At 37.1% G+C, this 24,739-nt stretch overlaps 1 protein-coding gene across 2 annotated transcripts in view; it reads left to right on the plus strand.

The window, feature by feature from the left end:
- SFXN5 (sideroflexin 5) overlaps positions 1–24,739 on the plus strand; it is a 3,177,886-nt gene that overhangs the window by 1,912,324 nt on the left and 1,240,823 nt on the right. Inside the window, exon 11 of one of the 2 annotated variants that reach the window (XM_044064039.1) lies at positions 16,191–16,306. The exons of the other annotated variant lie outside the window; for it this stretch is intronic. Coding sequence (XP_043919974.1) covers positions 16,191–16,306 — 116 coding nt within the window. The remainder of the gene's footprint in view (positions 1–16,190; positions 16,307–24,739) is intronic. 2 annotated transcript variants of the gene reach the window in all.

Below are 24,739 nucleotides of genomic sequence, written 5' to 3' on the forward strand. Positions count from 1 at the left end.
TTGAGATTTAGGCCATGGTTCTGGCACCTGTTATTTGTCTGTCAGACCCTCTTGGAGGATATCTACATCATTGGGGTATTCAGTGATTGCACCCAGCATGCAGTCGTCAGCAAGTCTAGTCAGCCAAAGGCCCTTTGTATTCTCTTAATTTCAGAGAAGTATATTCCAAACAGAAGAGGTCCCAGTATCAAGCCCCTTGGGACACCACTAGTAACAAGCCTCTTGATGGAGGTGGATTTCCCTACCCTGTCTTCTTGTGTCCTTTCTGTGAGATATCTGGCTATCCAATGAGTGACATAGGGACTTATGCCTAAATTTGTGAGTTTATCTATAGTACCCAAATCGGGTATTGTGTCAGATGTCTTTGCCAGGTCAAGGTATGCAGTATGCACCATTTTGCCCTCATCCATGGCTCTAGTGACCTTCTCAATGAAGTCCACCAAGTTTAGTAAGCATGAGCTGCACTTAACTTAGCTCCTGCTCTCACCCCACCTGATCCCTTCCACCCCTTTCACCCCTTCCTATCTCACATCTAACCTCCTCCTGCTCTTTATACCTTACTTTCTCTACAAATCTCCTCATATTTTTAACAAATTTTTTAACACATACAAAAAAACCTGTTGAATGTATATTTCCAGTTTAATTGTTCATTTTTATGTCTTCATATATATTGTGTATTACTTGAACTTTTTTGTTTCTTTTATTATTGTAAATATTGAAAATATTATATTTTGGAGCTTTATTTTAGATATTGAAAATACTGTATTTTGGAGCTTTTCTCCCTGGGCCTCCATTGAAAATGGGCTCATTTTGGCCCAATGGACTTTCCCAGTTAACAAACTGCAAATAAATAAATAAAATAAATTTAAAGAAACTGAACTGGGATGGGTCCAGTGTTTGAAGATTTCTTGTGTCTTCGTTTATCAGGTCAGCAGTAACTCTTTCCATTGCCTTGCCTTGACTAGTCAAACTTATTTGTCTGTCGTTCCCTAGGCCTGTTGATGGTCCACCTTTGTGTAGAGGGATGACCATTGCAGTCCTCCATTCCCTAGGAATGAAACCTGTTTGGTGCCTTTGGTTGAACAGAGATTCTTGTGGGCCTGACAGCTGATGTTTCATGTTATTTAGGAGGTATCCTGGGATATTATCAGGATCTACTGATGCTGGATTGCTAGCTCTGGAGAATGCGGTGAGGACCTCTTCTTTAGTGATAGTTGAGGGAGAAATGATAGATGGTATTTCCTGCTGGGGAACTGGGGATGATAGGAGAGTAAAAATGGAGCTAAATTTATTGGCCAACAAATTTAATGTACCTCCTAGTTTGGTATAGGAAGTTCCATTTGCTATTAGTTTGGCACACTGTTGGGTGTTCCCTTTAAGGTTGTGTACATAACTGAAAAATGCCTTATGGTTATCTGTAGCCTGAAAGGCAATGTTTGCCTCAAAGTTGGCTTTGGTGTACTTGATTAGTCTACTGAGTTGCTTTTTAAGACTGATGAGAGAGTTTTTTGTCTTTCGGGCATAACTCTTCCTATTTATAGACAGGATTTTCTTTCTTTTGTTGTACAACCCATTTATACTGGGAGTCCACCAAGTGGGCTTTTTACACAGTTCAGATTAACACTCTGAACAGTGTGTACTAGTTGAAATGAGACTATATGAAACAGAAGCTAACTCGAACAAACTTTGAGAGTCTAATTGGAGTGCCTTATATTCTGAGCTTTTAGTTTCCAGTAGAATTAGCACTGGGAGGGGCTTACAAACTCCAATTTACAGGAGGGGTGAGTAACTAAAAAAACACAAAGTTTAAAAGCGTGACAACTGGGCGAGTGGGTGGGGAAAATCCAAAAATCAGTGCAGTTAAACAGCAGTTTTAAACTCAATGCTGTTGTAGCTGAAGAGGAATGTAGTTGAATACCTTAACTTACTGACACCTGTATGATGTGGAATGTCACACATCTAGCAGCCTACATGCATCCTTACATTCTATAGCATTTTCCGAAAAATCCACTTAAAAAACATAAGATAAACATAAATATTTTGTGAACTATAAAAGCTATTAAAACTGTATCAGTAGCAGTGTGATGAGTTAGAAGTGTTCTTTCTGGTGATAATAGTCAGTGTGTTCACAGTTTTCCATAAATACTGTAATGTATTATTAATTCATACAAACGCAAATTATATTTTTTGCTAAACTTTCACAAACAAATTTTCATATCTTGGAAAATGTGCAGAATATATATATATATATATTAGAACACTTTGGTTAACCAGACATAAAGCTTTCACATGGCAGCAATTTTTTTTCCTCTGAGTACGTTTATGTAAATATTTACTTTAATATGAAAACGTGCTTAATTGTATAATTATCAATATAAATTAGACTCAGTATCTCTCAAGATGTGCAACAAAGTGCAAATATCAGTTTTTTTCAACAACAATTAAAGGTTTCACCTGATAACATGCAGCAGTCTATAAGTCTTTTTTTATGAAATGCTAAGCACATATGGAAATATTGCTTATTTTCATAGTTGCTAACAAACAGCTAGTACACTGTGATATAAATGGACATTGACAATGAATTTTCCTGTCTCACTCCATGGTATTTCCTACCATAGCTGTCAACATCATGTAGGTCTCTCAGTTATGAAAATGTGATCATAAATATGACAATATGGATAATAAGTGGCAAACAATGATTAATTTCTCTACTGCAGGGCATCCTAGAGTAATAGTCTTTGTATTATTTTGTTACTAAACCCTTCCCTTTCTAATATTGCCTGTTATTAACTGGCAGTCAGTTAGTTAAAGAAGTCAGATTCAAAAAAGATCTGGACTCCATAAAGGGCTGTAGGTGTTAACTGGAAGTATACAGAAAAGGTGCTATAGGCATGAGTGAGTTAAATATGAAAACTGTTTCTCAGCACTTCCCACTAGTTAGATCTATTTCCTTTTCAGTCAGTGACTGCAAAGTGAAGGTTTCCAAACTGACTCAACAACTTTTAAGACTTCAAGAAAAACAAATTTGTAATAAAACAAAGATTAAAATATAACAAACTGTAATATAATAATACTAAAATCAAAAAGTAATAGAAATATCTAAACCTTAAATGTAGAAAATCCAAAAATCAATGCAGTCAAACAGCAGTTTTAAACTCGAGAGTTCTTGTTTTAAATCTGTTTTCAGATCCTGTAGAATAACAGCAGGATTGTAAATTATAGAAAGCTGATTAATAATTTAGCTAAAATAGATGTTTGTCTGTGCCAAAGGAATACTGGGATAACATAAATGTCAAATTTATTCAAACAGTGATAATTAATGTAATAAGAAAACAACATTCTAGTGAAGTATTGGCCTTAATGGGTATACAGTAATAGTAAATCAGATAGTTTCAGAAAGTATTACTTGGGTTTTCCTGAAAGTTTAGGCTGCATACCAGAGTCTTTTTGAAGAGTGAGAATGGAAACTATGATGCTGCTGCTGAATCCCACAAAGGGGAAGAGCAATGTATATATTTTTTCTGCAGCCCTTGATACTGCTGTACAAGTAAAGACATCATGCATCCTCACTTTGTAATCACCACACAAGGAATGGGATATTATTGTTTCATTTCCTTACAGAATGACTCATGAGGAATCAGGATATTGATAGCTGGCTTCATAAAATTGTGCAATTCCTCTAAGTATGTTAGTCTATGCACTGTGAGAATATATATGATAAATGAATCAGTTTCATACTGACAATCAAATGCTGACTTAGGCAGTGTACAAAATTATAGGTCAATAGCAGTAATGGATCTGAGTTTATAAATTCTGACATCAATATTGACCCATAAAATAGAGTTGATATTACATGTAATTGTTTCACTATTTCTGAAAGGACCTTTGGCATCAAAGCAGACTTAGATCATACACTTTAATTTAGGGTATTTAGAGCCTTTAAATGTCCTCCTGATTTAATTAGAAATATATGTAATTTATATGCATGCCCATCAACAATTGATTCAAACTCTATTGACATTAGAACTGGGACAAAGTAAGATTGTCCTCAGTCCTCTTATTTATGTAAATTATATATGGATCCCTTATTTACATATCTATTAAAATCCAAGTTAATGAAAAAACCACCAGGCATAGGAGCTGAGCAGCTGGAACAGTTTATTCTGGTACCTCGGCTACGAATAGCCTTCAAAGGAATAACTATTCTAGTTTCTTACATCTTTTTATCATAAAAACCAAATTGCTCATTAAACAATTAAACACTATATAACTAGCATTCAATCTGACAAGACATCCAATGTTTCAAGTTAAAAAGAGAGAAACATCAGGTCAAAATCATCAAAAAAAAGCAGAAAAAAATCATCAAAACACATACACCACACAACAGCCCCCTAAATACAGAAATATAGTCTAAGTGATACACCAGTAATATAACAGAATTTACTAACTCAGACTTTAATATAAATATGTTATTTTTTTTAAATAATAATGTTTTTTTCAAAAAAAACCTTTTTAAAGTTTTAAAAAGTTCCAATATAAATTAAATCTCAACAGAAAGTTCAAGTGTTAGTTGATGTAAAACTAGAATGGTTATTCCTTTGAAGGCTAGTCATTAAGAAAGGTACTACCAGAAACCTGTGTTCCAGCTGCTCAGCCTGTGCTCTGGTGGTTTTTTCTTAAAATCCAAGTTAACTCATTTTCCTAAACTAAACAGTAGCCAGATAAAAGTATCTTTTTATCCAGATGATGTAATGATGTATACTTTTTGCTCATATTTAGATGTCCCTAAAATTATAGAGATTATTAATAGATCTGATGTCATTTTCATTCATTCCTCAGCTGATGAGTCTCTGATCCAACTCGGCTACTTCTTCCAGATCCTCGGATCCAACTTTTGAGCTCCTCCCTTTACCCATAAAGCTCCACCAGCCTAATATACTCCAAATCTTGTTTGCCTCCATATCAGTACAGATGCAGATCCACTCTCTTTCGAGCTGTCTGTGTATTTTGTTGCAAATAGTGAATTTTCTGATTTTCATTTTCAGTTGGACTATCCCTTGAGCTTCTTCACCTGTCTTCCCTTAATTTGGGTGTTTTTCATTTTTTTTTCTAATCCTCAGATTCTTCCTTTTTCCATTTTACCAAACCTTCAGTATTTACTCTAGTGCCATTGCTGGTACCTCTGCTTTCCTTTTCTTGACATTTCCCTTTCTATCCTTTACAGGGTACTTCTTGCTTCCATCATTGGCAATTTTCTGTGTCTAAAAAAATAGATAAAATAATAATAACATATTCCACCTTTCTTTTAGTTATTTATCATTGGCTTAAGACCTTTTGTCTTTTTGTATTGTGGCAGACAAGTCAACTGGGTTCAAAAAATGTATTTCCTGTGGGCAAAAAATTTCCGATTCAGATGCTCACAGGGAATGTGTCTGTTGCTTGGATGCTACTCATTTGGATTATGAATGTTCCATCTGTGCTGGCTTCAATGCCAGGGCACTTACTGGCAGGAGAAACAAATTAGTTTTTAAGGGCCTAGTTCCTTCTTCCTCATCTTCTTCTCTTTCAGCTGACTCTCAAACCCCCTCCAAGACGTTGGACAAAGGAAAGCCTGATTCAGCTTCCCAAAGAGAAGGGTACCAGAAAAAGGTCTCCCGATCCACCATCATCTCCATTTTTAGAGCCACCATCCAAAATTTCAAAGATATTGGATCGACTCCCACAGATCACACTACCTCAAAAGCGAAATCTCCTCGCATCTGGTCACATTGTTACTTGCCAGATCTGATACCTACTGGACTTCTTACTACCCTTTTACAGGAGTCTCCATGTAAGTACTCCAGTCCACCATCTACTATCTCTTTGCTTAGGTCTTCTGGGAGCTTTTCTGAGGCTGAAGTGGATAGGATGATGAGGAAATTCCTCAGTGCTGAGATCCAGATGGGTGTAATTCCATCTCCATCTCCCACTGGATTTGTGGGCTTGCCCATTACTAATCCTTATTTAGTTACTCCTCCTCTGATCCAGCCTGTGGTTTTAGGGCATTGGATCCAAGATCCCTGAGAGTGTCCTTGGATCGAAAAACACGTCACTCTTTTCACTCTGACTGCTTCCCTGAACTGTCTGGCTCTGAATTTTTCAGAGCAATAGAACTGTCAGAGCTGAAGCATAGGCACCAGATCTGGGGAACCAGGGCCGACTCTGAAATTATCAGAGCTGTCCTTGCCCCACGGCACTTCGCTGCTAGACAGCTTGGGTCCAACTTCATCCTCAGGTGGAGGGCCTCGAGGGATTCAGGGGTTGGAGGTGCAGGAGACTTCAGCTGTGGTGCTGCTCACTTTGGTCTCCCCATGGCACTCTGTCTTCGAGATTGTGGAGATGGCCTTCTCTTTACCTAGAGAAAGGACATCCCTGCCCCCTTAGATTATATTTCTGTACCACCTTTGCATCTTAGCTCTGAAACGCATTCTTCTATCCCACTGGGACAGCCAACCCGGTTAAATCTCCAGTCAGTCCCTCAGGACTCCCCTGTCACTTCCAGTACCTCACCAGACCAGCCCGCTGATGAGGTCCCTTGGAAGAGAATATGTAAAAGGAGACACTTAGAATCTGTCACTGAGGACACTGACTTTGATGGCGGGGAAGGGTCCCCCAGATCTCCACCTGAGGACATCTCCTTTGGAGACATATTTGAACTCCTAAAGTAAAAAAGTGTCTGGGCATCTGACACCACATCCCAAGAGGAGTCTGTGTTCCTGGAGACTTTCTAGTCTCGCCCAGCTACATCTTTGGTGACCACCCTCCCATCTGATGAACTTATAGATCTCATCTCACACTGGGCTTGAAAGGAATCAGATACTGTGGAGTCTTTCCCCAAGCAGCCAGATAAATTTTTAGCCCCCCCTAAAGGACAGAATACACTAGAGCAAATGGGTCATGGTGTAGGTTTTGGTTGTGTCAGCAGACTTTAAGAAAGAGCTTGCAGAGCTCATCTGTCCATACCCTAACAAGGAGTTTAGGGTTTTGGACAGATTTGATAAATGTGGTTATGCTTCAGTGACCTTTGCTGTGATCTTTGAATTACTTGGCACATTTCACAAGAATGCAAAGAGATCTGACTAAAGAGCTCTCCAAATCTCTTTCTGGGTCTATGTCTGTAGAAGACCAAAATAGATTCTCTTCACAAATGGTCACCCTTCATTCATTACCTAACAAGTACACGAGGCTGATATCCCATGCTGCAGAGGGTATCTCACGGGCAGATGGTTCAAACATAGCCATTATGAGGCATGCCTGGATGCACCTCTGTGATTTTGTGGATTCAAGTCTTCATTCATCAGTGCTTCATTTGCTGGATCTTCCTTATTTGACCCAAATGTGAAAGAAATGCTCTCCAGAAATGAGAAAGAGGGAAAGACCTTTTCTGTCATGGGGATCCATTTTTTCTACTCCTCAAAGGTCCTTTTCCTAGAATCAGTGAGGAGGTAGAAAAATGTGGTTCTGCAAATCCCAGGGTCTTTTCCAGAACTTACAAGAAGGTAGTTCTCCCAGAGGCAGAGGGAAGAACTCTAATGGAAGACGCCACCCTCATGGCAGAGGTAGTCTGCAAAACCAGGGTTTTCGAGATTCTTTCTCAGACAAACTCTACCAGTGCTCATGAAAGGTTTCCCAACTGTTGCCCTTTGGAGGTAGTTAGGGGACATTTGTCTCTGCACCTAAAAGCCTGGGCATCCATCACAAAAGATTCCTGGGTGCAGAGAATTACATCCAGAGGTTATGTTATACCTATTTCCCAAATTACCCCTTCAAAAATGGAAAGAATCACCGATATTCCACCCAGTCAGAGGAAGGTGGCAGTGTTAGAAAGAGAAAAGCTGCTAAAAAAAGTTATTCAGGAGATGCCCCAAGACCAGATAGGATTCAGAACTTACTCAAGATTCTTCTTAGCACCAAAGAAGACAGGGGACCTGAGACCCATCCTGGATCTCAGCAAACTAAACCAGTATGTGACATATTCAAGGTTCCAGATGGTCATGGTTCAGTTCATTTTGCCCCTATTGCAAAATGGAAGATTGGATGTACTCGACAGATATTCAGGATGTGTACTATCACATCAAAATGAACAGGTGCTCCAAAAGATATCTGCACTTCCTAAATAATTACTTTTCCCTCTGATAATTTATAACTGTAGAGAGACCTCATAGACCTGGCCTCTGTAAAATTACAGGTTTGCTAAAATGCTACTTGTTATGCATTTATATTCATGCTTGAATCTTGTAAATAGGCTGATCCAAAGACTCTCTTCATCCATGACCAGGGGCTAAAGGCACAATTAATAGATATAGACCATGTCACAAAAAGTTAGAGGATAGACAATATTGTAGGATTTCCCATACTGTAACATCAGAGTAACATAGTATGTCTTAACATCATAGACTACGCAATCATCATAAAAATGCTGGTAAACTGAGCACATTTTTAAATTTAAAACAGCACAAAACCATTGCTTTCTGCAGGCAGAGTGTTACAACTGATTTTCATCACTGAGAGACCGTATGTGTTTATGTTTAACAAAACGTTAGTCCTTTCCCTTCTTTTCATATCTAATTTGTTGTGATAAGGTGAAATGTCACACAGCAGGAACATTATTACTAAATACCCTCTTCCCAGTAACTTTTCCAAGTATAGGTCTTTTAAGTTTTAGAGCTCCTTGATGCTGAGATCTGTGTATTTTGTTACGGCAGGCTATATAATTTGTGTAGCAGTGGAAGGCAGAATACAGATGCAACAGTTCAGAAATCATTTTAGCCAATAATAACATCTGATGATGATTAGAAGCCAGCTGTGTTTCCCTAGTGAAACATAATAATGCTTACAGGAATCACCTAGGTATATGATTCTGTATATTTTGTTGAGAGTGGTTTGGAGACAGATGGTGGTGGTGTTATTGAGGAGTTTAAATCAATTAATGGTAGACAGTAGGTATAAGATATTTTTGAAATAACGCAAAATTCAAATTAACACATTTTGTAAACTGGGAAAGAATTAAAAGTTGATTTCAGAAGAAATGCAAATTAAAATGTTTTGCATTCATGAGACTTAACATTTCATAGAACCCTTTTCTTTCTACAGAAATATTCCAGTGATGAAATATACCATAAATATGCATCTATTTATGTACTACAATAAATATATCTATGTAAATATATATATAATATATATCTATATATGTATATATCTATATCTATATATATATATATATCTATATCTATATATATATCTATATATATATATATACATATACAGAGAGAGAGAGAGATTTTATATATATATATATATATATATATATATATATATATATATATATATATATATATATATATATAGATATATATAGATAGATATAGATATATAGCAAGGGTGTACTATACGTCATATTTGTATTACATTATCACAACAGTTGCGGACCAATACATTTCAAACTTGCACCTAACTAACAGCATATTTTAGCTTTATTCAAAATAAAATGAACAACATTTACATTAATTTTGTTTAAATAACATATGAAATTTACAGTTTTGTTTTAAATAACGTGGAGAACTGCTTTAGAACTTGTACGGAATGCCGCAGTTACGTACCATGTAACTAAACAGAGTGTGGCCAACTATAACAACTCGGTATTTTGCTTTTCAGCATTTTAACATTTCGATGATTTTTGCAGTTCGATGTTTACATGTCGGCGTTTTAGTTTTCAGTTATTTAACGTTCGATCAGGTAATATAGACTCGCCCTCATCCATTGCTTTGGTGTTCTTCTCAAAGAAGTCCACCAGGTTGAGTAGGCATGATCTGCCCTTGACAAAACCACACTGGGTTGGGTCCAGTGTCTGGAGGTTTACGATATCTCAGTTGATAATTTCTGTGATAATTCTTTCCATGGGTTTACATCTAAGACTAATGAGACTTGTGGGTCTGTAGATGGCCCACCTTTGTGCAGAGGGATACCTGTTGCCTTTCTCCATTCATGAGGCATGGAGCCTGTTTGGAGGCTACAGTTAAATAGTAATTCCAGAGACCCTGATAGCTCATGTTTCATGCCATTTAGAAAGCATCCTGGGATATTGTCTGGGCCCATTGATGGAGTGTTCTTGGTCTTAGAGAGAGCATTAAGAGCCTGTTCCCTTGTGATAGTAGGGGGGAGTTATATTTGATGATATTTTCTGAGGGAAGGTTGAGGGGGAGACAGGGTAAAGTTGGAGCTGAATTTATCATCCAAGAGGTTTGCTATATCTTCTGGATTAGTATAGCTGGGTCCATTTACAATGAGCTCTGCACGCAATTGTGTATTGCCTTCTTCTGAGTTTTTTGTTTAGTTTGATGAGAGTGCTTTTATCCTGCTGGGTGTTGCACCTCCTAATTTTGCCATGATTTTCTTCCTTCTGTTACACAGACTATTGAAAAAGGGCCCATCATGGCCCATTCTGATTTTCCTAATAAACAAATACTAATAAATAAGCAAACAAACATTACCACAGTGATTTTTGGATTTAAAATAAATATTATATATGTGGAGGATGCATTAATTTTTCTGTTTATTTATATTTGTTGACCTGGACTAGATTCATAGATATTCAAAGGCCACTGAGTCTCATGACCATTCCCACTTTGCTAGTACCTTTCCTTACTCAGCACTTGTTTTCTCCTGGAGGGCTGTGCTGGTCATCTCTAGATTAAACTTGCTGATACTCAGCCAGTCATCTAGTTTATGCTTAAATAATGATAGTGAGTTCCACTGCATAACACGCAGTTGAAATTTATTCCAGAGGTTTGGGATGCCCTAGGTTGTAAACCTGGCCCTCAGTTGTATTTTGTTAACCCATTAGTGCAGATTCAGGTCCCTGATTCTGGTATATGAATCATTTGCACAGTTCCCAAGGGTCTCCTCTACAGGGGGTTTAAAATATTATACCGTGAAGATTCTAGCTTAGCTAGGTCTGTCTTAGAATTTTTAATGAATGTTTTGTCTATGTGACATTTTACCTTTTGGTTTGGATGTTATTTGGGATAGTTTGCAAGCACCTTAACATTTGTGGACATTAGGCTTGGTCTTAAGCTGTGTGTGTCCAAAGAGTATACATCTCATGTGTATAGCTCGTGTGGTTTTGCTTTATTGACCTGAATATACCAGTGAATACTTAAAAGTTTAAAAGTGAAAAATCATGGGCATTTAGAAGCCATGTAGCTGAAACACTGGTATGTCTTTAAGGGGTCATTTGCTTATATCCTGTGGGCCTCCACTACAGGATGTTTTAACGTATCACACAATGAAGACTCTTGCTTAGCTAAGTCTTTTTTGGGATTTTTTCTGAATGGTTTGTCTGTGTGACCTTTTCACCCTTTGCTTTGGCTGATTATGATGCATCAGATAATCTCATCAAACTAAACCAGTATGTGACATATTCAAGGTTCCAGATGGTCATGGTTCAGTTCATTTTGCCCCTATTGCAAAATGGAAGATTGGATGTACTCGACAGATATTCAGGATGTGTACTATCACATCAAAATGAACAGGTGCTCCAAAAGATATCTGCACTTCCTGTTGGGAGCCAGTCATTACCAGTTCAGATCACTGCCGTTTGGCCTCACTACAGCCCACCATTTACAGTTCACTAAATGCATGGCAGTGGTAGCAGCTCAGCTGAGACTGCTTAGATTCAGAGTATTTCTATATCTAGACGACTGTCTCCTAACTGCGTTAACCAGACATCTACTTCTACAGGCAAGGCACTACTTGCTTCAGTTGTGTCTTCACCTAAGCCTCACATTCAATTACAGCAAATCACAACTCACACTTTTGCAGAGTCTGGAGTTCATATGTGCTCACCTATTCACTGTCAATCAGATAGCTTTTCATCTCCAACACAAATTCAGACACGCTGATCACAGGTTAAGAAAGTGATCTCACACCCTTCTGTTCCAGCATGACTAATCTTACAAGCCTTGGGATCCATGGCACCAGCCATCACACTAGTTCCCTTTTCTGCAATGGACTGTATTGGTACAGTGGTCTGTTGTTCAGCAGCCTTTATTCATACCAGTCAAGATCACACAATCTTGCAAAAATTATCCTCTTTGGTGGCTTCACTCAGACAAAGTTTCTCAAGTCCATCCTTTTGTTATTCCCCAACCCATAGCCACAGTGACCACCGATACCTCCCAGCTGTGGGGGGAGGGGGGCACTACTTGGGAAGGACTGTCCAAATTATGTGGTCCAAGAAGAGGCCAAGGTGCATATTATTGTCCTGTACATGAGAGCGTAGAAGAGCCCAAGGTGCATATCAGTGTCCTGGAAATAAGAGCATTTCTCTTTGTGTTGCAGTCCTTTCAAGACACTCTCCCTTCTGAAACAATTGCTGTTCAGTCGGACAATATATCTGTAGTCTGGTACATCAACAAACAGGGAGGAACCAGGTCTTACCCACTGTTTCGAGAAGCAATGAGAGTGTGGCAGTGGGCGATGTCCACTGGGTGCTTTCTCATAGCAATGCACATACTAGGGAAGGCCAGTATGATTGCGGACAAAGTAAGCAGGTGCATTCTGATGCCTCACAAGTGGTCTCTCAATGTCAAAGCCAAGTCGGATCCAAGTCATATCTGATACCCATCAGTTGAAGAATGAAAATTGATAACGCAGATATGATGTTATGGTGTGTGCATAACTTTTTTTTTTGTATGAGTACAAAATTATAAACTAAATGCAGATAAATAATTACTTTTCCCTCTGATAATTTATAACTGTAGAGAGACCTCATAGACCTGGCCTCTGTAAAATTACAGGTTTGTTAAAATGCTACTTGTTATGCATTTATATTCATGCTTGAATCTTGTAAATAGGCTGATCCAAAGACTCTCTTCATCCATGACCAGGGGCTAAAGGCACAATTAATAGATATAGACCATGTCACAAAAAGTTAGAGGATAGACAATATTGTAGGATTTCCCATACTGTAACATCAGAGTAACATAGTATGTCTTAACATCATAGACTACGCAATCATCATAAAAATGCTGGTAAACTGAGCACATTTTTAAATTTAAAACAGCACGAAACCATTGCTTTCTGCAGGCAGAGTGTTACAACTGATTTTCATCACTGAGAGACCGTATGTGTTTATGTTTAACAAAACGTTAGTCCTTTCCCTTCTTTTCATATCTAATTTGTTGTGATAAGGTGAAATGTCACACAGCAGGAACATTATTACTAAATACCCTCTTCCCAGTAACTTTTCCAAGTATAGGTCTTTTAAGTTTTAGAGCTCCTTGATGCTGAGATCTGTGTATTTTGTTAAGGCAGGATATATAATTTGTGTAGCAGTGGAAGGCAGAATACAGATGCAACAGTTCAGAAATCATTTTAGCCAATAATAACATCTGATGATGATTAGAAGCCAGCTGTGTTTCCCTAGTGAAACATAATAATGCTTACAGGAATCACCTAGGTATATGATTCTGTATATTTTGTCGAGAGTGGTTTGGAGACAGATGGTGGTGGTGTTATTGAGGAGTTTAAATCAATTAATGGTAGACAGTAGGTATAAGATATTTTTGAAATAACGCAAAATTCAAATTAACACATTTTGTAAACTGGGAAAGAATTAAAAGTTGATTTCAGAAGAAATGCAAATTAAAATGTTTTGCATTCATGAGACTTAACATTTCATAGAACCCTTTTCTTTCTACAGAAATATTCCAGTGATGAAATATACCATAAATATGCATCTATTTATGTACTACAATAAATATATCTATGTAAATATATATATAATATATATCTATATATGTATATATCTATATCTATATATATATATATATATATATATATATATATATATATCTATATATATCTATATATATATATAGAGAGAGAGAGAGATTTTATATATATATATATATATATATATATATATATATATATAGATTTTATATATATATATATATATATATATATATATATATATATAAAAATATATATATATATATAGATATAGATATATAGCAAGGGTGTACTATACGTCATATTTGTATTACATTATCACAACAGTTGCGGACCAATACATTTCAAACTTGCACCTAACTAACAGCATATTTTAGCTTTATTCAAAATAAAATGAACAGCATTTACATTAATTTTGTTTAAATAACATATGAAATTTACAGTTTTGTTTTAAATAACGTGGAGAACTGCTTTAGAACTTGTACGGAATGCCGCAGTTACGTACCACGTAACTAAACAGAGTGTGGCCAACTATAACAACTCGGTATTTTGCTTTTCAGCATTTTAACATTTCGATGATTTTTGCAGTTCGATGTTTACATGTCGGCGTTTTAGTTTTCAGTTATTTAACGTTCGATCAGGTAATATAGACTCGCCCTCATCCATTGCTTTGGTGATCTTCTCAAAGAAGTCCACCAGGTTGAGTAGGCATGATCTGCCCTTGACAAAACCACAATGGGTTGGGTCCAGTGTCTGGAGGTTTACGATATCTCAGTTGATCATTTCTGTGATAATTCTTTCCATGGGTTTACATCTAAGACTAATGAGACTTGTGGGTCTGTAGATGGCCCACCTTTGTGCAGAGGGATACCTGTTGCCTTTCTCCATTCATGAGGCATGGAGCCTGTTTGGAGGCTATAGTTAAATAGTAATTCCAGAGACCCTGATAGCTCATGTTTCATGCCATTTAGAAAGCATCCTGGGATATTGTCTGGGCCCATTGATGGAGTGTTCTTGGTCTTAGAGAGCATTAAGAGCCTGTTCCCTTGTGATAGTAGGGGGGAGTTATATTTGATGATATTTTCTGAGGGAAGGTTGAGGGGGAGACAGGGTAAAGTTGGAGCTGAATTTATCATCCAAGAGGTTTGCTATATCTTCTGGATTAGTATAGCTGGGTCCATTTACAATGAGCTCTGCACGCAATTGTGTATTGCCTTCTTCTGAGTTGTTTGTTTAGTTTGATGAGAGTGCTTTTATCCTGCTGGGTGTTGCACCTCCTAATTTTGCCATGATTTTCTACCTGTTACACAGACTATTGATTTTGTGATTCCACCAGGGTGGCTTGTTTTTTGAGTAAGTTCTGTACTTCTTCCTGGTGGGTACAGTTGCCTCTATGCAGCTATTTGCATGCTTGTACAGGGTTTCTGTGAACAGTTCTGCATAGGTAGCAATGTTCTCAGGGTTTATGGGGGCTTGAAATTTTGTCAGGTTCTCACTTAATAGTGGAGGTTAACCTTAGAATAGTTCCTGAATATTCCAGGTTTAGCCATGGGAGCCAGGTTTTATTTTTACTTCAAAGGAGACCATATTATGGTCTGACCTTACCAGGGAAGACATTACAGTAGGGGGTGTGCAGCAGTCTCCCATATTACTGAGGACCAGATCCAGTATGGTTGCACCCCTGGTTGGTGTATTGACTGTCTGGTCCAGCAAGTTTGTGTTTACAAAATGCAGGAATTTCATGTCATGTAGGATTCCCAGTTAATAATGGGATTATTAAAGTCACCCATGAATATGGTATTGGGTTGGATGGTTAGTGTTTCTAATACGTTTAATACATGGTATGGGATTCCTGGGTCATAGAGGGGGGACACATAGCTTGCAAGGAAATGGTATTGGATTTTACCTCTGATGATTTGAACATGGAACAGCTCAAGTGCATTGTCACCAGCCTTGAAGTATATTTATTTTTGATGTAAATAGACACCTCCAACTTTAGTCTCTGCCTGTGAAGTAGCTGGCCTAAATATGTAGAAGCTTTATATAATCTTGCACTGTTGGTGTGCTCTCTGTGACTTTTAAACCATGTCTCAGTGACAGCACAGATTTCAGTATTCGCTAGGTTAAAGAGAGCTTCTAGGGAGTGAAGTATTTGAAGCCATTTCTGAAGTAAACTGCTTCAGATGAGATAGCATCTTGTGACACAATGCACATGCATTCCTCAGCCATTGCTAAACTAAAATTCCTAGTGGTTCATAGCACCTCTTGATTAAACTCTAAGAATTAGAGCTGAAACTTTTAGACTATCCAGGATCTTCAGTAAATATAGTGATTGGAACTATTCTATTTTGCTTACCCAGATCAGCTGGATGTACTATACTATTTCTGTGAATGAATATTGTATTTCTTTATTGTAGCTAGTGCCAATGTTTGCAACGTGGTTCTCATGAGACACATTGAGCTGGATAAAGGCATTGATGTCCTAGACGCAGATGGAAAGGTGGTTGGCTCTTCCAGAATTGCTGCTCAACATGTAAGTATTTGTATATATTTTCCTCAGATAATAATTTGTATAGTGGTATTCTAAGTATATGTATGTAAGTAATATTTAGATTAATGGATTGTCAGTGATACTCTCTGAAATACAATTTGTTTTTACACCAGGTGATAAAAATAAATGTCTTATTTGACACAAACGATAAGAAAAGTATTTTAAGAACAAATATCATGGTGATTCAAACAGACATGGCAGTATCCAGAGCAATGTGCTGTACATATACACATTTGAAATATGTTTTGTGTATTTGAATTATTGTGAATTATTATGTATTACTGTGCATTGTATGCGAATTGTTGCAGTGACAAGTTCAACAGCTTCTAAGTAAGGTGAGCAAAAAAATAAAAAAAGAGATCATACTTATAGAACCAAAACAGAAAAAAGTACAATTGTGGAAACAAATTAAAAATAAATACATAAATAAACCCTATTCCTATTTGTATGCCATCATTTGGGCTCCTTTTATTCAACTCCACTAATCACATGCACTTCAGTGATAGTGGATCCAACCCTATGTATTATGTACCTAGTAGATGTCAAATGATATATTATTTAAACTTGAGATAATATACAATCTAGAAATGGTTGTCTAGCTGGATAAATGCAAAACAAAATTTGCAAGATTTCAAATTCTTTTAATGTCAAAAAAACAAACTTAGTGCTTTTGTCCAGGACTTCACAAAAAAACAAACTTAGTGCTTTTGTCCCAGGACTTCATCAGAGTTAATCAAAACTAGTGACATAATTTAATTTTGTATACTTTCACTTTTGAAATTTTAAACAAACATTACAGTTAAAAACAACACTAAATATAAACTAATTTATAAAATAAATCCTATAGTATGAAGTACTTTAAAACATTTATACAAACTCCCTAAACTACTAATATTATTTAAACGAGGTATAAAAAACATTTTTATGATTTTTCTCCCTCATCTTTAAAAAAACTCATGTTAGAGATGCTGTCACTTATACCTGGTGGTTTTGTGGCATGTAATGTGATCTGCCACATTAACCCTTTGAATTCTAAAAAATTATCAACATCTCCATCTCCTTCATTTATTTCTACTTTATCAATTATAAAAAAGATGAATTTGTTGAAGGATGGCCGTATTAAAGAGTGTTTGTAAAGGGCATTGGTTTCCCTGCATTTTTTATATCATTAATATACTTATAGATTCTGTCTTTCAACTTTATCATGGTCTTACCCACATAGAATCCAATACATGAGAATATGTTGCCACATAGACAACCAAAATGCCCTTTACAAACATTCTTTAATATGTCCGTCCATAAACAAATTAATTTTTTTATTACTGATAAAGTAGAAATAAATCACAATGTGATTTATTTTATTAATGTGTTTATATTTAGTGTTGTTTTTACTTGTAATGTTTGTTTAAAATTTCAAAAGTGAGACTATATAAAAGGAAATTATATCATTAGTATTGAGTAACACTGATGATTCCTGAGGCGTTTTTAAATATGGGATGAAAGCGCTAAGTTTGGTTTTTTTTTTTCGACATTAAAAGGATTTGAAATCTTGCAATCTTTTTTTACGTTTATCCAGCTGGAGAATTTAGTAACGTTTTGGAAGTTCTAGGAAGGGTCACATTGGCAAGTTGTTGTTATATAGTTTCGTCGTCTTCTGGTTACTAGAAATGGTTGCATTAGTCTGGATCTGCTTGATAAAGCATGCATTAGGAAAATGATTGATCCAGAGATGTTATCAAACTGAAGTGTTAGTTTATCAAAATGAAGTGTCAGCCTTAATGTCTTGAGTATCCAAAGGTAGAATCTGGAACCAGTTAACCTCCATACATCACCAAGACAAATAAATACATACAACATAACTTCTGACTCCTGCAGCAGTAATTCTGTATATACTACTTTATTGATAGTTTCTGCCATAAGAAACTTGACACCTAATTAATCAGTCTGAACACAAGTGGTTTACTGTCTTGCATTAAAATCAGCAAATACTTCAAATGGCACTTTAGGTGGAATTCTTATTTGGCTCTACCAATGGAATCACCTTCTGATGGTGCTTACCTCTCAAAATAAAAGTCCCGGTACTCAAATCTGTTGAACTCAAGCCCAGCTGGCCTACACTAGCACTCCTTGTTTATTTGTTTACTTTCACTAGTTACTGACTTTTTCAGTGGAGTCCCAGGGAGAAAGGCTGTAGACGTTATAGCTATACTGTATATAAACTTGACATTATGGCACAGGCAGAACTAAATGATCATGAAAGTATCATGGCTGGCATGTAGGGAAATGGTCTGGTTAAACAGTCTATATGAAACAAACAGAGACTACTATGAATGTTGTAGAGCAGGAATATAATTAAATATAGTGACTAAAGAAGCATAGCATTAAACTAGCTATAAAACCAGTGGGAAAAAGTGAAGTATTATAAAATCCAGTAACTATACATTACATTCTGTCAGTTGCTTAAGTAGCTGTGCCAAGTTCAAGACCATCGCTTAATGGGCTAAATGTTTAACTCTCATTTAAAAACTATTGTGTTTAGATTGTGCCTCAGGTCAAGTGAGGTATGTTTCTGTATTTTGCCAACAAACAGATTCAGACTAACTATTTAGCATTTGGTAACTGTGGAATATAATGATATCCAAGATCTATCTTTTCTGTTTTTTTATAATCATTTTTGTATCTTGTATGTGATATTTAACATTTGCTGTTTTGCATTGTATTTTATTTTGTTATATGACAGATTGTAAGATTTGTTAACCATGGAACATTTCTCCCTGGCTGTCTGCTGAAAAAGGGCCTATCATGGCCCATTCTGATTTTCCTAATAAACGAATACTAATAAATAAGCAAACAAACATTACCACAGTGATTTTTGGATTTAAAATAAATATTATATATGTGGAGGATGCATTAATTTTTCTGTTTATTTATATTTGTTGACCTGGACTAGATTCATAGATATTCCAAGGCCACTGAGTCTCATGACCATTCCCACTTTGCTAGTACCTTTCCTTACTCAGCACTTGTTTTCTCCTGGAGGGCTGTGCTGGTCATCTCTAGATTAAACTTGCTGATACTCAGCCAGTCATCTAGTTTATGCTTAAATAATGATAGTGAGTTCCACTGCATAACACGCAGTTGAAATTTATTCCAGAGGTTTGGGATGCCCTAGGTTGTAAACCTGGCCCTCAGTTGTATTTTGTTAACCCATTAGTGCAGATTCAGGTCCCTGATTCTGGTATATGAATCATTTGCACAGTTCCCAAGGGTCTCCTCTACAGGGGGTTTAAAATATTATACCGTGAAGATTCTAGCTTAGCTAGGTCTGTCTTAGAATTTTTAATGAATGTTTTGTCTATGTGACATTTTACCTTTTGGTTTGGATGTTATTTGGGATAGTTTGCAAGCACCTTAACATTTGTGGACATTAGGCTTGGTCTTAAGCTGTGTGTGTCCAAAGAGTATACATCTCATGTGTATAGCTCGTGTGGTTTTGCTTTATTGACCTGAATATACCAGTGAATACTTAAAAGTTTAAAAGTGAAAAATCATGGGCATTTAGAAGCCATGTAGCTGAAACACTGGTATGTCTTTAAGGGGTCATTTGCTTATATCCTGTGGGCCTCCACTACAGGATGTTTTAACGTATCACACAATGAAGACTCTTGCTTAGCTAAGTCTTTTTTGGGATTTTTTCTGAATGGTTTGTCTGTGTGACCTTTTCACCCTTTGCTTTGGTTGATTATGATACATCAGATAATCTCATCAAGTATGGTTTATTTTTGTGTAACATCTGATGTAGCGTTCATACTGATTATTTCAAACTGTGTGATGGCTAGTACCATTTGATGGAGCCTCACCAGTGATAGGCATTTAGCAGACCATAATGCTTATGAGCAAATTTAATTTATGTTGTACACTTAAGTTCAATTTCTCCTAGAAATTGTTGGGAAAACTTGTTATGGGTTCTGAAGTAGTTTCATAGATTTGTACTAAGTTTATGGCTAAGGAAGGAAAGCCCAGCCATTTCAGTCAGTATTGGAGGAAGTTTAATAGTGTTCCCTACTGGGTAGATTTCCCCAAATATTCCAGGTAAAAATTGAGAACACCAAAGCAATCTGGTTTTAAAGTTTGCTACTGTGCTTGAAACTTGAAATGAGTCTGTGACGTCAGGCTAATATTTCACCAGACTGCCACCAATAATGGGGTCTGTATCATAACACCGAAGAGGCGATTCAGCGAACAACTCTTCAGCGACACATACAGCGCGTGTGCACAAAACCGTGAATGCTGACTTCAGCGATTTCTTTCCCTGGGAAAGAAATTGCTTGGCCATCCCTGTAAGTTTGCAGTTTTTCCCACTGTAGTGCAATCTCGGAGTTGGTATATTTAGTTGGGGGGTGGGGGCACAGCCTCCAACATTGAGGGGTGTGGGGGGAAGCCCCCCTACTTTGTTTGTAATGATCTTTTTTTGTTTTTAGACAAGCAATTACTTTCCTAGGGAGGGAAATCGCTTATGTCAGCATTCACGGTTTTGCGTGTTCGCTGTGTGTGTGTGTCACTGAAGAGGTGTTCACTGGAACTCCTCTTCGGTTATTTAATATAGACTCCAATAATGTGATGTCCCCCACTTAAAACCTGGGTCAGTAATTAAGGAGCCTCAATCCTCAGAACTGACTCCATTGTGGGAGCATCATGGAAAACACCACAGGACAGAGCAGATGAGTAAAATTCCACAATTTCCCTTAAGAGCACAATAAGAACATGTTCGGTTTCCTGCCACTGGGCTATATACCTCTGTCCACCCCAAATGTAGTCCCTTATGTACTTCAGAGCAATTTGCTCCAGTTAAAGACGACTGACTCACTCACACTCAAAATAACTTTAATTCTCACACACTCAAACACTTATGGGAAGCCTGACACAGATTTCCAGCTGCCTGCTACCCAATGCTAATGGTAACTGCTGCCACCAGAGTCAGATAAGTCTACATTCCCCTTCAAAGGAAGATCAATTATTAAAAATTAAATATCAAAATAAATTATAGATATGACCAGAAGCAGCCAGGCAGTTGAGGTGACCTGGGGAGTATCAAACAGGTATAAACACTCTCTAATCTCTAAAGGATGCATGGATTGTCCAGCCACAATGAAAAGTAATGAAAAACATTTAATAGTAAGTAAAATGATTACAAGGATGTAAATCAATAACTTTCAATAAACACCAGAATTCAATCACCCTAAATGTTAAATTAAACTGTAGGATAGAAGTCCATTATGTTAGAAAAACTCTATCTAATTAACTAAACTTTCCTAATCTAACTAGAGAATACCTTCCCTGATCTAATCTTAAACATAACAGCAAGGCAAAGACAGGCTTGCAGTTTTTGGTCAGTCCTTTTTCTTGGGTATCCACTGATTGCAACTCTTCAGTAACTGCTTCTCATAACTAACTGCTCAGCACTGACTGACTTCAGTAGTCTCTTTTATATTTTAAGTTAACAGCGTCAGCTGTCTTATTTAAAAAAAACAGTCAGCTGTTTGAAAAAAGTTCTTTTTCCTGTCAATCAGCTGTTCAAATAATCACATAGCAAACAGGAACAGTCTAATGACATCATCTACTGATCAGCTGATTCTCCATGGACAGTCTGCACCTTAGAATCTCCCTCACAAATGTGCAATTAGAAATGTATCAAAACACCGACAGATTCTTTAAACATTTTGTGTAAACAGGGAAATACTCAGCCTTTTAAAAACTTATTTACATTTTCACAATTAGACATGCTGGTATACAATATAAATTAATCTGAGAATATATACAAATCTCCTTCCAGACATGCTAACACAGACAGCAATGTTTTCATTTTCTTAAGGTGGATATTTTGGGTTATGTACCTGTCATGCCAGCTGGTATTTTCAGATGTGGCATTATGTATTTAGCTCTGTAGAGCAGGGGTCATTCATAGAATAGAAGGCTAAGCAGAGATCAGTCCAAAGGAGCGTATAAGAGACTGAGTGGAGAGGGATAGGGCTTTTAGTCCGAGTAGTTAAGCATACTAAGACCTAAGATCTTTTGGTGAAGAAGCATTGCGGTCTCTCAAGTCGGTTTATGTGCTTACTAAGGTACAAACCAAAGAGGACATTATATTCAATGATGGGCCTAGGAAGGACTAGTAAAGTGTGGCTATAACTTTGTTGGACCTTGAGGAGATACCCCAATATGCAATGGGGATTTTATAACCACAACAAAGGCTTGATAGTCAAAAAGAGGATTCATTATCAATACTGGTATCCTACTTCCTGATAACCAGGCCTAATTTAAGGGGAATGTTATCTATATGATATGCAGTAGTGTTACTAGATTTACCAAAAGAAGCTAGCCTGCATTTCATCATGTTGATGGTAAGGCTATGGTTAACACACCAGGTGTTTATCTAATCTATCCAATGATCAAGAATTTTAATTTCAGAATGGGATCTGATGCTTTCCATCAGTTTGCATCATCAGCAGACTTGATTAGATATAGCTCCTTGACATCAGCTTTCACATGAGTGAACTTATGCCAAAGCGGAAAGGGCCCTGAAAAGAGTTCTTTGTAATACCACTGGTGATATTTTTCTGCCTAGAAGAGATAACCTTGAGCTTAATGACATGACTTCATTCAGACAGTCAGATAGCTAGCCAGCAAACTACATATTGGTTAATACTGAGTTGTGAGAGTTTGTCAACAATTCTGTCAAATGAGATAATGTAGAAGGCCTTGGCAAGATCTAGTTAAGCAACATGGACTGTATGCCCTTTATCTGTAGTCCCAGTATTCCTCTCAAAGAAGTCAGCTAGCCTGAACAGGCATTATTTGCCTTTGTATAAACCTGAACTGCAGTGTTCCCAGAGAGATGCAAGGTCAACTAGATCATTATTTTTTAGTTCATCAGTTCCATAGTCTCTTGCAAATATTACTAAGAGACTAATAGGCCTGCAAAATATTACTAGTGAGACCTAATAGGCCTTCAATTCCTAGGGCAACTTTCATGCAGTGGTACCACAACAGCTGTTGTCCACATTGGGATGTAACCAATGGAGAGACTCTGGCTGAAAAGATGATGGAGATGATTTGCTAAGTGGGACTTAAGACTTCCTAGCAAATGTGCAGGAATGTTGGCATGACCTTTAAAACTGGTACTTTCAGCTTTGGAAAATTTGAAAGGACTTGATCCATACTGATTTTGGAAAGGGTTTTGAGAGGCATAGCAGGACAGAAGGGGAAGGGTACATGGGGTAAAATTGCAAGAGAATTAGTCTGCAAGAATATTGATATTGGCCTTGGGGTCAGACAAGGAGGCATCATTTGAGATAATTTCCGTACAGGATTGTAAGTTGCTTTTAAGCTTTCTAATATGGCTGAAAAAAAATGTATGGCTGTCTTTTTGAACTAGCTGCAATCTTAAGTTCATAGTAGGCCTTGATTTTCCTTATAGAAATGTTAAGGGACTTATCAATTTTAAATCCTTTTTATTTTGAAGAAGTAGAGATCTTCTGTAGATGACCAGGAGCTTTTTCTTTTTGTTATAGAGTTTGTTGATGTGAGAGTTCTGCCATATGGGTTTAGTTGTAAACTCGTCATTGCTTGCATCAGATCAATTTGGATGCTTCACTACATCTGTCTAAAATGGAGCAAAATTCAGAGTTTAGAGGAGTATGAAGCAGACCCTGGTAGAAGGTTGGTTGAGGAGCTATACCATTTCTCTTTATTTGTAAGATCGCTAATTGATATAGGATTTGGAATAATTGCTGTATGTGGAGAGTTGTTATGGTTTATGAAGCAGATTTTCTAGGGGAAGTTCAGCACAAGATGGTAATTTCTGACTAGTAAAGGGAACCTTTGTTGAGGACAAGAACTATAAGACTAGTATTTCAGTGGGCAGGGGTACAGTTTGGTCAAGTGTAACAACATTTAACAGACCCCAGTAATCTCTAGGTTTGTCTCTTGTTCGTAGTATATCTTTGCCAATTTATGTGTGGGTAGTGAAACTTTAAATTGCCCATAGGTGTATGTATGTATGTGTGATATAGAAGAAAGACTGGGCAACTACTTCTGTTTCCCCCTTTGCCTTGAACGCTGTACAGGTAGCAGTGGCTGTCTGCAGGACCATTGTAGTAGTTGGATTCAATTCATAGCATAGCGAGCAAGCAAGTGAAATGATGACTAGCAATACCTATTGCAATCCATTTTTAGACCTTTTTCAGTATTGGTTTGAACTGACAACTGAAGATTTTTTGAGAATGTATTTATCCTTTGTTGAGTGGGTTAGTCCCACTGGATTAGTTACCTCTTTTCAAGGGAGACCCGGGGTGGTATTTATAGTTGTTGTTTGTCTTTTCAGCTTTTCCCGGTTAGGGGTCGCCACAGCGGAAC

This window comes from Protopterus annectens, chromosome 2.part2 (genome assembly GCF_019279795.1).
Source record: "Protopterus annectens isolate FY-2018-M chromosome 2.part2, PAN1.0, whole genome shotgun sequence".
Lineage (NCBI taxonomy): Eukaryota > Metazoa > Chordata > Ceratodontiformes > Protopteridae > Protopterus > Protopterus annectens.